The sequence below is a fragment of the Callithrix jacchus genome, chromosome 1 (assembly GCF_049354715.1).
Source record: "Callithrix jacchus isolate 240 chromosome 1, calJac240_pri, whole genome shotgun sequence".
NCBI lineage: Eukaryota > Metazoa > Chordata > Mammalia > Primates > Cebidae > Callithrix > Callithrix jacchus.
Window position 1 is genome coordinate 11,289,992 of NC_133502.1, and position 13,499 is coordinate 11,303,490.

At 43.8% G+C, this 13,499-nt stretch overlaps 1 protein-coding gene across 3 annotated transcripts in view; it reads left to right on the forward strand.

Annotated features, from left to right (window-relative positions):
• The window catches only part of CLDN10 (claudin 10), a 163,532-nt gene that overhangs the window by 132,111 nt on the left and 17,922 nt on the right, over positions 1-13,499 (forward strand). For 2 of the 3 annotated variants that reach the window (XM_002742485.4, XM_035292734.3), the window contains exon 1: positions 7,871-8,130. The exons of the other annotated variant lie outside the window; for it this stretch is intronic. In XM_002742485.4, the coding sequence (XP_002742531.1) occupies positions 7,911-8,130 (220 nt within the window). In that variant the 5' untranslated portion in view covers positions 7,871-7,910. Of the gene's footprint in view, positions 1-7,870; positions 8,131-13,499 lie in introns of those variants that run through there. 3 annotated transcript variants of the gene reach the window in all.

Genomic DNA, 13,499 nt, shown 5'->3' on the forward strand with positions numbered 1-13,499 from the left:
GAACTCAGGAGGCGGAGGTTGCAGTGAGCTGAGATCGTGCCATTGAACTCCAGCCTGGGCAACAAGAGCAAAATCCTGTCTCAAAAAAAAAAAGAAAAAGAAAAAAGGAAGTCACTTTGAATTAAGTAACTTTTTAAAGGTCCTTTCTAACTCCAGCATTCTAGGAATGAAAATATATACCTAAGTTTGATGTCCTTTAAAATAACAATACTGTTTTTTTTAATGTCTATTTAAAAACCATTGGTTTTAAATGGTTTCACCAGAAAATGAAATAAACAAGAGAAGGAGTGTCCATAGCACAGTAAATGATGCACACTGCAGAACGTCCCTGACTCAGGATGGCAGGGAAGAAGGGTGGGCTCACTGGCCGACCTTTCCAATTCAACTCACTGGGCCAGCTCCATTTGGCTGAGAGCGGGGTTCCAGGCTCAAAGCACGCAGAAGACAGATTTAAGAATTCGCTAATGAACTCTTCTTACTGTATGTGAGGACTTAAAAAAAATGTTTCCGACCCAAACTAATATCGTGAATGAGCCTTGCTCAGGACATCATTAAACAGCATACTATTGAACCTCAATTCATCTACTGCAAGATCTAGTCGTATACTGAAATGAAGTAAGGAAACTAGGTACCCTGTTCAAATACTTCTGATTACAAAAGTAATTTTTGGCCAGGCGCAGCTATTCACGCCTGTAATCCCAGCACTTTGGGAGACAAGGCCGGTGGATCACAAGGTCAGGAGTTCCAGACCAGCCTGGCCAACATAGTGAAACACCGTCTCTACTAAAACTACAAAAATTAGTCGGACCTGGTGGCATGCACCTGTAATCCCATCTACTCTGGAGGCCGAGGGAGGAGAATCACTTGAACCCAGGAGGTGGAAGTTGCAATGAGCCAAGAAGAGAAATCCAAACCACAGAGCAACAGGAGACTGTCTCAAATAAAAAAAAAAAAAAAAAAAAGGAAGCAATTTTCCTGAAAATATAGATAAATCAAGTTATCTAGAATTGTCTTAATACATTTTGTGCATGTTCGTTCACACACTGTAGATATTGACTGTACCCTGTACACAAACTACAGAGTTGTCCTGGTGAGAGGCAACTTCTCACAAGGAGTGGAGACTCTAGAAGTGAGTAGGCTACATTGAAACCTCACCTCCACCACCGTCCAGAGCAAGTGACTTAAGCGCTCTGTGGTTCAGTTTCCTCTTCTGTATAATGGGAATGAAAATAGTACCTACTGCATGATTTGTTATTAAATAGTACCTATTGCAGGGAGTTGTTAAGAGGTACCTAAAAGGTAACAAGATTAGTGTTTATTAGATAGAAAGAAGAGAACGCCTACATTTTGACGAAAAAAAAACTCTCAAAATTAAGCACTAGCTTATAGGTATGTTTTTGTAAGAATATGCATTTTTAACCCCGAAATCATTCATTTTAAACTTCCATTGATTTTCCCCACAATGTGAGCCACATGGTAACTTGGGACTTCTGAGTAGTTTGGAATAAACTTTGTACCCGCTCTATGCTGAGGACCAGGGAAAGGAGCAAGTATCTCCATTTGGTAACAGACACTAGACTTTATTGCTTCCCACTCCTTACACCTAGTCATTGGAAACCAAGGGCTGTGGAAGTCATTCTCGCTGACCTAAGTGTCCTCTGCTCGGCATCATGTCCTTTGCTCAGCTTCGTGTCCTCTGCTCGGCTTCATGTCCCAGGGCTGTCTCACTCCTTACCTCTATTTAGTCTGTCTCCCCTTGATTCCCTGCTTTTTCTCTCCTTTATCTTTATTTCCTACCCCTTCCTTTTCTCGTTGCAATTTCTGTTCCTCTTACTTTGTCCTGTAGTTAGTCACTTCTTTCATTTATTTTTACTTTTTTAGAGATAGGCAGGCTGGTCTCGAACTCCTGGCTCATGGTCCTCAAGAACTGGGACTATATAGGCAGCGGGCTTTCTTTCTTTCTCTCTTTCCTTCTTTCAGATGGAGGCTCTCCCTACGTTATTCAGGCTGATCTAGAACTCCTGGGTTCAAGCGATCCCCTTGCCTCAGCCTCAGGAGGGGCTGAGAGAGATTACAGGCCCCCAGCTGTTTATCCTTTAACATTTAACTGTCCTCCCGTTTTATTTCTCACTTCCCTTTGCATCCCCTCACCTCTCACCACCTTGGTTCCCCCTGAGCTAACCTCTGCTCTGACTTCCTGGTTTCCCGCCCTCTGCCCTCACTCTGGGAACCAGCCCCTTCCGTGTTGGCATTTGACTCCACACTTTCTGCTTTTCTACTTTGAGATTTGCAATACACTTCATCCTGATTCACTTACTGCTGTCAGTCTAACCAATTAATACCACTTTTATGAAAAATGTAATTTTATCTCGTTAAAGGGACACAAGGAAATGAGAGGCATGAGTGAACTGAGTAATACTCATTATTTATTAAGCATCAACTACGTTCCCGTCCTTCATATACATTGTCTCTAATCCTCACAATGCTTTGAAAGAAGCTGTCATTTATATTTGAAGAAGTGATGCTGAGTGAGATTAGGTGAGCTGGGCAAGGGCATTCAGAGGTAGAATTTTATCTCACATCATTCTGGTTACACCGTCTGCCCTCTGTCTGCTATATCTCCCTGATTCTTAAATGATTTAAACGACCATGCTTTATCACATGTTTCTGCTAAACAGAAGGAAAAAGTGACGATAAGGCTACATGTAGAGATTTTAGCTTTTCTCCATGCACCGCCTCCCACATACGCATCTCTACAGATGCCCCTTTTAAATTTGGCAAAGGAGGGAGACAGACAGTGGGTGGGAAGAAAACAGTGAAGACACCAAAGGAAAACTGCCTCTCTCCTCTCCTTGATGTTGCCTGTGAATGACTGAGTTCATTAGGAATTCTAGACTCAGGGACTTTTGAAGGTGAAAGTGGTCTCAGAAGCTATCCAAAATAGCTCTTCTGTTTTACAAATGAGGGAGCTGTAACTTAGAGACATACAATGACGTGCCCAAAACATATAGATTAACATACTGCCAGGATCTTGGTGGGAGGTTAAATTGATACTCATCAAGTGCTTATGGACAAACAAAATGTACCCAACCTGTCTACAAGCCCTGGAAGGTTCCAGCATCCCAGTGTGAGTCATTCCAGTCTTGAAGGGTATGCCTCTTGGGGCCCAAACCTTACCCCTTCAGGGTCTCAAGAGGACTCTAGATGATCCTAAGGTAATTTAGAATTGGGAATGACTGCGTTTCAAATGAATGCACGAAAAGCAAATCCACCGCGTGCCTGTAATCCCAGCTACTCAGGAGGCTGAGGCAGGAGAATTGCCTGAACCCAGGAGGCGGAGGTTGCAGTGAGCCGAGATCGCGCCATTGCACTCCAGCCTGGGTAACAAGAGCGAAACTCCATATCAAAAGAAAAAAAAGAGAAACAAATCCACAAGGTATATGGCACTGACTTGTAATAGGCCCATAGAAACATTCTAATAAAGTACAACTTCATAGGTTGCAAAATGCCAAAATAAGGCAACAGTTTGTACAGTTATAATTAGCCAAAAATTATATGTATTTATATATGAATGGTGATGTCTAATGATAAGAATAAAGGTTCATTCTGTAACTATTCCTATCACTTTGTAGCTTTCATGCTAAGTAGATTACAAATATCATTGGATTTGCATAAAGCATTAAGATAAATGAAATGTTAGGGAAAATGGAAGGAAAAAAAACACAGACATACTCTTGTAATATCTTAGTTCCAGCATTAATGTCTTTTTTAACGTGGTGTAACAATACTTGGCTCCTGGGTAGTTGTTTTTTTTAGTTAATACCTTATCATCAGGAATTCAGTTTCTTCCCACCTGATTAGCAGCACGCCACCTCAATGGAATCTAGGAAGGAGCTAATGTATACTGAAACCAAATTTGATGGTTAGCAAATCCTTGAGCTATTGAAAGGCACACCTGTGTTGCTAGGTAGGTGAACTGAATCTCAAGTAAGGAATTTCTGCAAATCTCCTGTTTAGTTGGTTATACTGGTTTTCACTCCTACTGAACAACCCCAGGGTTGGGGGGATCCTCTATTTCTCCTTAATAACCATAATAATGCCAAATAAATAATGTTCAATGCTAATTCCAGTTACTTAGACCTCAAAAGTAGAAAGGCTCAGAATACATTTTAGGGTATTAGATGTCTTCAGGTCAAATTTATTAATTTATAAATCAGTTAGTAGTTTTCCTATTGGAAAAGAACTACAGCTTTTTGTGAAGACTAAACTATTGTTAAATAAGATGTTACATTGAGTAAGTTAGAGGAAGGAAACTTTTTTGATGTATTCACTTTTATATTTAAATTAAGAATAGTCTGTTATGAACAGTTAAATGGAAATTTCAGTGAACTGAATCCTAAAGAAAATAAGGAAGCATTTTTCAGTCAAAAGTACTCTGTAAATCGGCTTGCAGATTAACTGCAAAGGTTCTTTGGGACTGTATAATCTTAAAGCAAAACAAGCCATTTATCCATCACTTCTTTTCAAAAATCTCTATTTGGTCCATTTTTATTTTCTGGACATTCTTTTTTTTTTTTTTTTTTTTTTTTTTTTTTTTGATTATGTGCTGCTCCATAATATCTTTTGGATTCTTCTGACTAAACTAGCTTGAGAAGCATAAAATACAAGACATCCTAAAATAAATGTTTGATTCACTACATAATATTATCCAGGTATTAAAGAAGGTCAACCTTTTTCATTCTTTGGTCAGGTACTCGTGGCTCACATACAGCTTTCCACAGTAACTGTGTAGTACACTCTAAGGAAGAAAGAGAAAAGAGTTTAGGGTCGTCCAACCTCAGAGAAAGGAGAAAGGAAAATTGACCAAGTCCGCAGGCATGACGACCCTAGTCTGTTTTAGCTGGCAAAGGAACTAATAGTGTTGCCATTGAATTTATGGATTGTTTGCGGTGTTTCTAACCCCTTTTAGGTTGAAATTGCATGTCGCAATCTCTACAGTAATAGAATATTTCTTTTTTCCAAGTTTTCAACAATGAGATTAATATTCTTTCTTCCTGTGATGCATACCACCATTTGTTATGCTAAATTAACTGTTTATTCACATGTACACAACCGCTCAGAGCTGTGGTCCTCAACCTGAGTATGTATTAGACGTTTTGGAAATACTGCCACTATGGTCACCCCCAGAGACTCTGGCTTCACTGGTGTGATGGTGTAGCAGAGAGAGGAGTGTTCCAAGTTCTAATTGAGAATTTATTTCCTCTGGATGCTATGTTGCAATGGTGATCTGGGTTTACGAATTTTTAAACAACAATAGACAACAAACTTTGCAGACTGATTAAAACACCAAACCATTCTTCATAAAACAATGTGCCTTTGAATCCAAACAGTGGAATTTATAGCCAACTACTTGATAAATTAGGAAGTGCTTGAGTCTTAAAGGTCACAGCACTACACTTTTTTGTGTGTCAAAAGTAAGTCAGCGTTTTGTCTAGTAAAAACAAAGAAATAACCAATTTCGTGAGTACTTACCACAGGCAAGCCACAGTAAACAAAGGGACTATCAAATCAGGCCAGGAAATCAAGTATGAAATTTGTGTAATTTGTATTTTAGAAAACTTAGTAAGAAATATTGTGGTGAATGAGTTTTTGTGTTTTTCAAATAGTATTTGGGTCACTAATAGGCAGATTATTCAAAAAGAAATATGGCATAGAAATAATAGCAGAATATGCTGGAGGGCAAAAAAACCAAACCAAAACAAAACAAAAGACTAGATGATAAAAGCAATTTTAAAAGGCAGACCATACAAAAGAATAGAGAATGCTTTGTAGCCATTGCTCAAAGCTGACTGATTTTCATAGCAAGGAGGATGAGGAGAGGTTAAGAAGATAACTTGTCAAACTCTGTTTTTAAGTTTAGCTTAACCGGTGAACCTAACATGATACATCAGGACAAATTGGGTTTCAGAGCAGAACAGTAGGGTAACCGTGTCTGCATCGTCACGTTTGTACCCATTCATGAAAGCTGTGGGACCGTCAAGCACACAGAAGCACACCACCTGCCAGCCGCTGAACCGCTGCAGGAGTAGGACTTACTCTGTGTTCTCAGAGCACAGATGACAGCATTTGGGTAGACACTGAAGAGAAACCGATTTGGGCTCAATTAGAAGGAAAACTTTCTCAAAAAGTCTGCAAAACAACATGAAAAAACAGAATAGATATGTGGCCATGCACTGAAAGTTTGGTCCTGAAGGGTAGAGCATGGGCTGAACATTAGAAATAGACAGGGTAATTGTTTTGCCTGTGGAATGTGTCCTGCTGGTCTCCAGTGGTTCTTCCAAACCTAAGTTCTGATGATTCCAGCTTCCTCTTTTCTCCAGTCACCTTGTCACCTCTAATTTCATTGGGCACCCATTCAGTTAAAAAAAAAAGTGACAAAGGGAAATTAGGAAATTCTTCACATTGAACCAGAGTGTCTCTGCCTAAAGATGGTGACACAGAGGGTTAGCACGAGATTTATCACAGCAGACTGATTGATAGGTTTTAGACCTTTCCTTACTTTTGGCAACAAGTGAACCCTGAAAACTCATACCAAGAACTGCAATCATTTTGTTTGTTTGTTTGAGACGGAGTCTCACTCTGTCACCAGCCTGGAATACAGGGGCATGATCTTGGCTCACTGCAACCTCTGCCTCCCAGGTTCAAGCGATTCTCCTGCCTCAGCCTCTTGAGTAGCTGGGACTACAGGCGGGTGCCACCACGCCCAGCTAATTCTTGTATTTTAGTACACTTGGAGTTTCACCATGTTGGCCTCCATCTCCTGTCCTCATGATCTACCTGCCTTGTCCTCCCACAGTGCTGGGGTTACAGGTGTGAGCCGCTGCTCCTGGCCAACTGCAAGAACCTTTTAAATGGTCAAATAATAACCCCAGTGACCTTGTTCTCTCATTTATGCCCAGATTTGTGGCTTCAGGAGTCAGAAGTCTTTATGTTTACCTTGAGACAGCAATGAAAGAATGAATGAGTTTATACTTCAATTAGGCGTGAGAGGTGGAGGTGGTTGTTTTTAAAAAGTCAAGATAGTAGTTTCCACTGTGATGGCAGCATCCTTTCACAGAATAGACTCTAGACCTGGGAGCTGGAAGGGACCTACAGGGAAAATGTGCTAAACGAATGCCCTCTGTGTAGCGCATTAGTTAGTATGAGTACACCAGCAAGATCAGGATTGTCAGGATGCCCCATATGCTGCTATCTCGACTCTAGGCCTGTGCCACACACCGCTTCACCATGATTTTCCGCATACCACCAGGCCGAAAAGAACTGCAGAATTTTTAGGGCAAGGCCGGTTTCCAGCCCGGAATCTGCGCAGTGATCCATCCTTGACAAGTCAAACAGAATCACCCAAACAAGCGTGGCACGCAAACCTTGAGAGTTCAGCAAACCGAGGGCTGAGTTACCAAACCGTGTCCTTTCAGGACACGCAAAAGGCTTTGCCTGCTCTGCTTCTACTAGGCAGCCAGGAAGCCAAGCTATTTGCCTTGGGTAGGGCTGTGTCGGAGTGGTGAGGTGGGGGCGCAGCAGGCTGTCCACACCCGGCTGCCAGTCTGAACCTGAGCAGCTTCAACAAGCGTAGCCCTTCTCCGCGGCCCTGAGGCGCAGGGGAACGCACGCGGGCCAGCTGCAGGTGGGGGAACACGGGGGCGACCGCGAGCCCTCAGAGCCCCGCGCGGCCCAGGTCGGGGTGTGCGGGGTGGCGCGCGCCCCCTGGTGTCTGGTTCGCGGGGCGGGGCGGTGGGCGGGGACAGGGGCGGAGGCGGAGGCGGAGCCGCGGGGTTGGGAGTGCGGGGGTCGCCGCGCCGAGTGGGAGCGGGAGAGGGAGCGCGAGCGCGAGCGCGGCTGCAACTGGCGGCATGGCTAGTACGGCCTCGGAGATCATCGCCTTCATGGTCTCCATCTCGGGCTGGGTGCTGGTGTCCTCCACGCTGCCCACCGACTACTGGAAGGTGTCCACCATCGACGGCACGGTCATCACCACTGCCACCTATTGGGCCAACCTGTGGAAGACTTGCGTTACCGACTCCACGGGCGTCTCCAACTGCAAGGACTTCCCCTCCATGCTGGCGCTGGACGGTCTGCATCCTCGCGGCCCCCGCCCTCGGCCCTCCCTCCTCGATGGCCAGCCCGTGGGGCGCCCTCTCGCGCCCTAGACCCCCGGTGGGACCCCGGGACTGGACTCCTCCGAGGCCCGACCCTTCTCCCCACTGGGCCTCAGGGAGCCGGGGACGGTCTCTGGTGCCCGCCCTCTCTTGACGGCTGTCCCGCGGGGCGCTTGTTCGAGCCCGGGACTCCGGGAGGGCGGACACGCAGACAGGCCCGGGTTGGAGACTCCCAGGTGTCTGGGGATGGGGGAGCTTTGCCGTCCCGAGAGTAGAGGACGCGGCTGCACCCCCTTGCCACCCCGCCATATCTTGGGGACTGCTGGGACCCAGAGTTCCAGCTGCAGGGGCTTGTCTCCTCCATCTCCCCCACGCCCTACCCCCGCAAGGCTGGGTTCAGATAAAAATGGTGTCATTGCGAGCCAAATCCGCTTGTCCTGATCTCCCTTGAGCCATTTCTTTGGTTCTTTTAAAAGTAGGCGGGGGCGGGGGTTGAGGGGGTGGAAGGGGGAAAACATATTGCAGGGTTTGTTGTTTTTGTTGTTTCCTTTTAAAGAACTTCTACAAACTTGTCTGCCTAGGCAACACTACAAACACTTCCCCCGAGATTTAGGAAAATAAATAGCCCTCGCGATGCTGCGATGAGTCCGCAGAGGGTAGGAAATCTTGGGTCATGCGAGCGTGGCGCCGGGAGCTGACCAGTTCTGCATCCGAGTCTTCGGTGCCTGCTGCTGTACGCCAGGGTTGTTCCTTTGTAGATGTTCACCTGCGTTGCTCCGCTTAACCAGGCCTTAGCTGGTAGCAGCTGGTGGATATTCACATAGAACTCTGCCTCTGTTGAGTTTCAAGACAACAGCCGGTGTCATCCCGGTCCCAGTGATTGCTCAAGTTCTAGGCTCTTTGCTTCCAGGATTTTACAACAAACGGATCCTGGCAGAAACTTAAGAGGAGTTATTTACATTATGTATTTCTAGATTTGAGGTGTTTTTTTTTTTTTTTTTTTTCTTTTATTACCGCACTTGGCAGTTTTTGTTTGCATAGCTGGGTAAATGAAAGAAAAGAGTTGATTCCTCTAAGACGGGGTTTGCCACGAAAAGCAAACTGTTGCTCAACGTGGTATTTGATGGAACCTGTGTATAAGGAATACACAACTAGTTTTAGAAGGTTGGCACCCAAGTCCATGTCCTGTTGGGTCAAATCAGCAGCCGGAACACTGTTTACTCCCCGACATTACCGTTGCATTTCCTGAGGTCTGTAGAGCACGCATCCAGGTAGACGAACAGGCATTCTCTTGTTTCTGTGGTTTGTATTCAGCAATATGTTACTGTCTTCTGAACAGTTGTAACTCTATGGTTGTGACTCTATTGTTCCCTGAGATAGTGTGCCAGGCAGGTACACTTCCTTCTGTAGGGCAGTTGGGGGACAAGGGAGAGAAGGAAATAAATGCTCTGTGAAGATTAAGTGCAGAATAAGGCTTTTCCTTCGGTGTCTGCAGTGAGAGTGGAGGTGGGGCCGTACCTGTTTGGGGGCAGATCCGGGAGTGAAGAGGAAGTAGGAATAGTTCGGTTACCAAGTCCTGATTTGAGAGGAGAGCAGAGACAGTGACATTTATATGCCATCCAACTTGCAAAATGGCCTTCCTGTGTGCTCATGTGACTAAAAAATGACTTTTAAAAACATAATGGCATGACGTTACTGATTGTTCTGCAACACTTTATATACTTTATACTTTAAAAAGAGTATATTTTTCTGTATATTTTACTATATACTTTAAAATGAGTATATTTTTCCAAGTCAGTACTTAGAGAAGTGACTGTGTAACTGCTACCTGGTATATTCATTAGACTGCATAAAATGGCTTATTTAACCATGGATCCATTGAGGACACTGGACCTTTTCCAACTTTTCTTTGTTGATGGTGCTTTACTGAAGATCTTTATATTTACCTCTTTGTACGTGTATATATTTCTGTAGACTCCATTCCACTGACAAATGGTATTGTCAGAGCAGTGGAATACGCGTGCATTTTAATATTCAGTTCATACTGCCAAATTACTTTCCACTGACAGTGTATGGGAATACCTGCTTCTCCCCATTCTCACCACTCTGCATTTATTCGGTATTATAGATGACATATTATCTTGCTATCTTTTGTTTTTGTTTTGAGAAGGAGTTTCACTCTTGTTGCCCAGGCTGGAGTGCAATGGCGCGATCTTGGCTCACTGCAACCTCCGCCTCCCATGTATAAGATTCTCCTGTCTCAGCCTCCCAGGTAGCTCAGATTACAGGCATGTGCCACCACACCTGGCTAATTTTTTTTGTATTTATTAGAAATGGGATTTCACCATGTTAGTCAGGCTGGTTTCGAACTCCTGACCTCAGGTGATCCACCTGCCTTGGCCTCCCAAAGTGCTAGGATTACAGGTGTCAGCCACCATGCCCCGGTTATCTTGTGACTTTAATTGGCATTTCCCTGATTGCCATGATTAAAATCACTGGTTATAAAAATGGTCAAAACCCGTTTTATTATATATTTACTGACCACTTGTTTTTTTCTCTTTTGTGAGTTGAAGTCCATATCTTAGGCCCATGGTTCTGTTTCTTCGTGGTTTAGATGATTTGTCAATCCTTGATTTGCTATGCAGGTTGCAATCTCACACCATGGTGGTTTCTCTGAAATTTATGATGCCTTTTCTCATATAGGACTTTGAAATCTGTAATATAATCATATTTATCAGTCTGTTTTTTGATGACTTTGCCTTCTGTGGCTTAAGAGGGCATTTCCTCCCGCACAACAAACTTGCTCTTCTGTATCTCTCAGAATAACATTTTAGAGGGCTAAATCACACAACTGTGTTTTCCTATGGAGGGGAGTTGATTTCCCCACCCGGAAGTGGAAGCTTCTGAGGAATAGGGCCCCTCTGTTTGTCCTCTCTACCTTGCATTCCCACAGCAGCCGCATCTGGTGGATGCTGGCCATGGTGGCCTTAGTAGACCAGTGCTCCCCTAAGCCAGGCATGAGCTCTAGATTGGGAAGAGAATCCAGGAAGGGAGCAAGAAGGCTCGTGACTCTTGCCCGTCTTGTGTTAGGTGGAAGAACTCTTGGCGTCAAATGATGAAGTCATTATTCTAAATTTCATTTCTTTTTTTTTTTTTTTTTTTTTTTTGAGACAAAGTTTCACTCTGTCACCAAGGATGGAGTGCCATGGTGCAATCTCTGCTCACTGCAACCTCAGTCTCCTGAGTAGCTGGGATTAAAGGTGCCCGCCACCACACCTGGCTGCTTTTTGTATTTTTAGTAGAGACAGGGTTTCACTATGTTAGCCAGGCTGGTCTCGTACTCCTGACCTCAAGTGATCTGCCTGCCTCTCCCTCTTAAAGTGCTGGATTACAGACATGAGCAACATGCCCAGCCCTGAGTTTCTTGTAAGAAGAAATCTCTGATTCCCCTTCCTTAGGGGTATCATTGCCACTTGTTTTCCTTGTAAGGAAAATGAGGCTTACCAAAGCTAAATGTCTAGATTTAATGTTAGGCCACGTTAAGAGCCCAGCTCTAATTTCTGCTTGGAATCCACTGTAGTATTATAATAGGAAGGGATGCTTTGATGACTTTCTTACTACTCAGCAGACACCCATATTATTCATCCTGTGTAGGAAGTGCTGCTATCCCTATTTTACAGATGAGAAAACTGAGCCTCAGAGAGATTAGGTCCTATAACCACGGGCATACCTCCAGTAAATAGAAGCACCAGAGCTGAAAAGAGTTCCTGCCCTCCCCCTACCACTGTTCTCTCAAAGGATTTGCAGAAGTACACAAAGCTACCCTGAGAAGAAAAGCACATTCTTCCCTCCTCTCCCCACCCCCCATTCATCAATTAGCACAGGTGCTATTAGCAAATTGTCTCCACCAAGTGGATGTTTTCGTTGTTTTTTTTTTTTTTTTTTTTTTCTGATTTGCAAAATAAAGTACACATCATTTGGAAAACACTTAACTTTTATGGAACACCTTGAAGGTTTCCCTCCAACAGAGTTCATTAATTTAAAGTCGCTTTATTTTACTATTTGGAAATTTCACAGCTGAATGAGCTTGTGGTTTCTGTTTATTGTTAACCCATCCACCTTTCAAAGCACCACTTGAACTTCAGCTGAGAATGATTTTCAGCCAGCTTGTTTTTAGTGTATGCCCATCTATTTTTGCTAGCGGGAATGCTTGCCATTTCTCCCAGGAGAACTAACTATAAATTATACTTCAGAGAACTTCTAAGTAAATATGTTCATGCCTCAGCACCTTAATGTGTTAATTAGCTATTAACGGTGTCAGTAAATTAGACCTGTCAAAAATAATGGCCTCCTTGACTAGGTTTTTACTACCACTTCTCCTGATGGTGTTACTTATAAGTTTTGCCTTCAGGAACTGTTAGAAAGCCAGGCTGTCCAGGTCTGCTTTGCAAAAGATAAACTCTGAAAGGGTTTGTTGAATCATCTTGGGCCTGATCTGCGGGTGTTGTAAGGACGGGTAGCCTTAGAACACTTGAGAATTTACAAATCTCAGGCTTACCAGCAACTAACTCCATTACATTTGTGGCAGGCAGGGGAGTTTATCCCCTGCTCTTTGCTCTCCATTTCAGAAAATCTGGGGCCAATGATTGTCCTTGTAAATTGCCTTTTTTTTTTTTTTTTTTTAAAGATGGGGGTTTCACCATGTTGGCCAGGATGGTCTCGATCTCCTGACCTCATGATCCACCCACCTTGGTCTCCCAAAGTGCTGGGATTACAGGTGTGAGCCACCATGCCCGGTGTAAATTGCCTTCTTTGTGCATGCCCAAAATTAGCAAGTTATTGCCACTGTCCATGCTGGAGAAATGTACCTCAACCTTCCAAATCCGGGTTCTAGTTGGCACAAAAGAAGGACCTGACCAGATCAGAATCTGCCCTGCCCACCTCCCCTCTCGTGCTTGTGTCAAGAGACCAAAGCGGGTCCTGCTGCCAATACCAAGGCTGGGATGGGACACCTCAGAGTGAGAAACTAGGGAAAAATGTTATGAGTGGTGATTACATAGAGTTTAAAGACTACTGTTATTTTCCCTGTCATATTAAGAGTCGAATGGGTATGCCTGGGATTCCACCCACTGTTTATCATCTGGGAAATGCATTCCGTGTTCTAAATGACCAGATTATAGAATTTAACCTTTGGTAAATTCCCAATAACTTGCGTTTTCTGTTAACAAAGCATGGAAGATAACTAAAGGAAATGCAAATTATGGTGCATGCTAATGTTTTCTAGGAGTGTGTATAAATAGATGAGTCCCCATTTTATGTTTATTTAATGACTGCAGCCGGAGT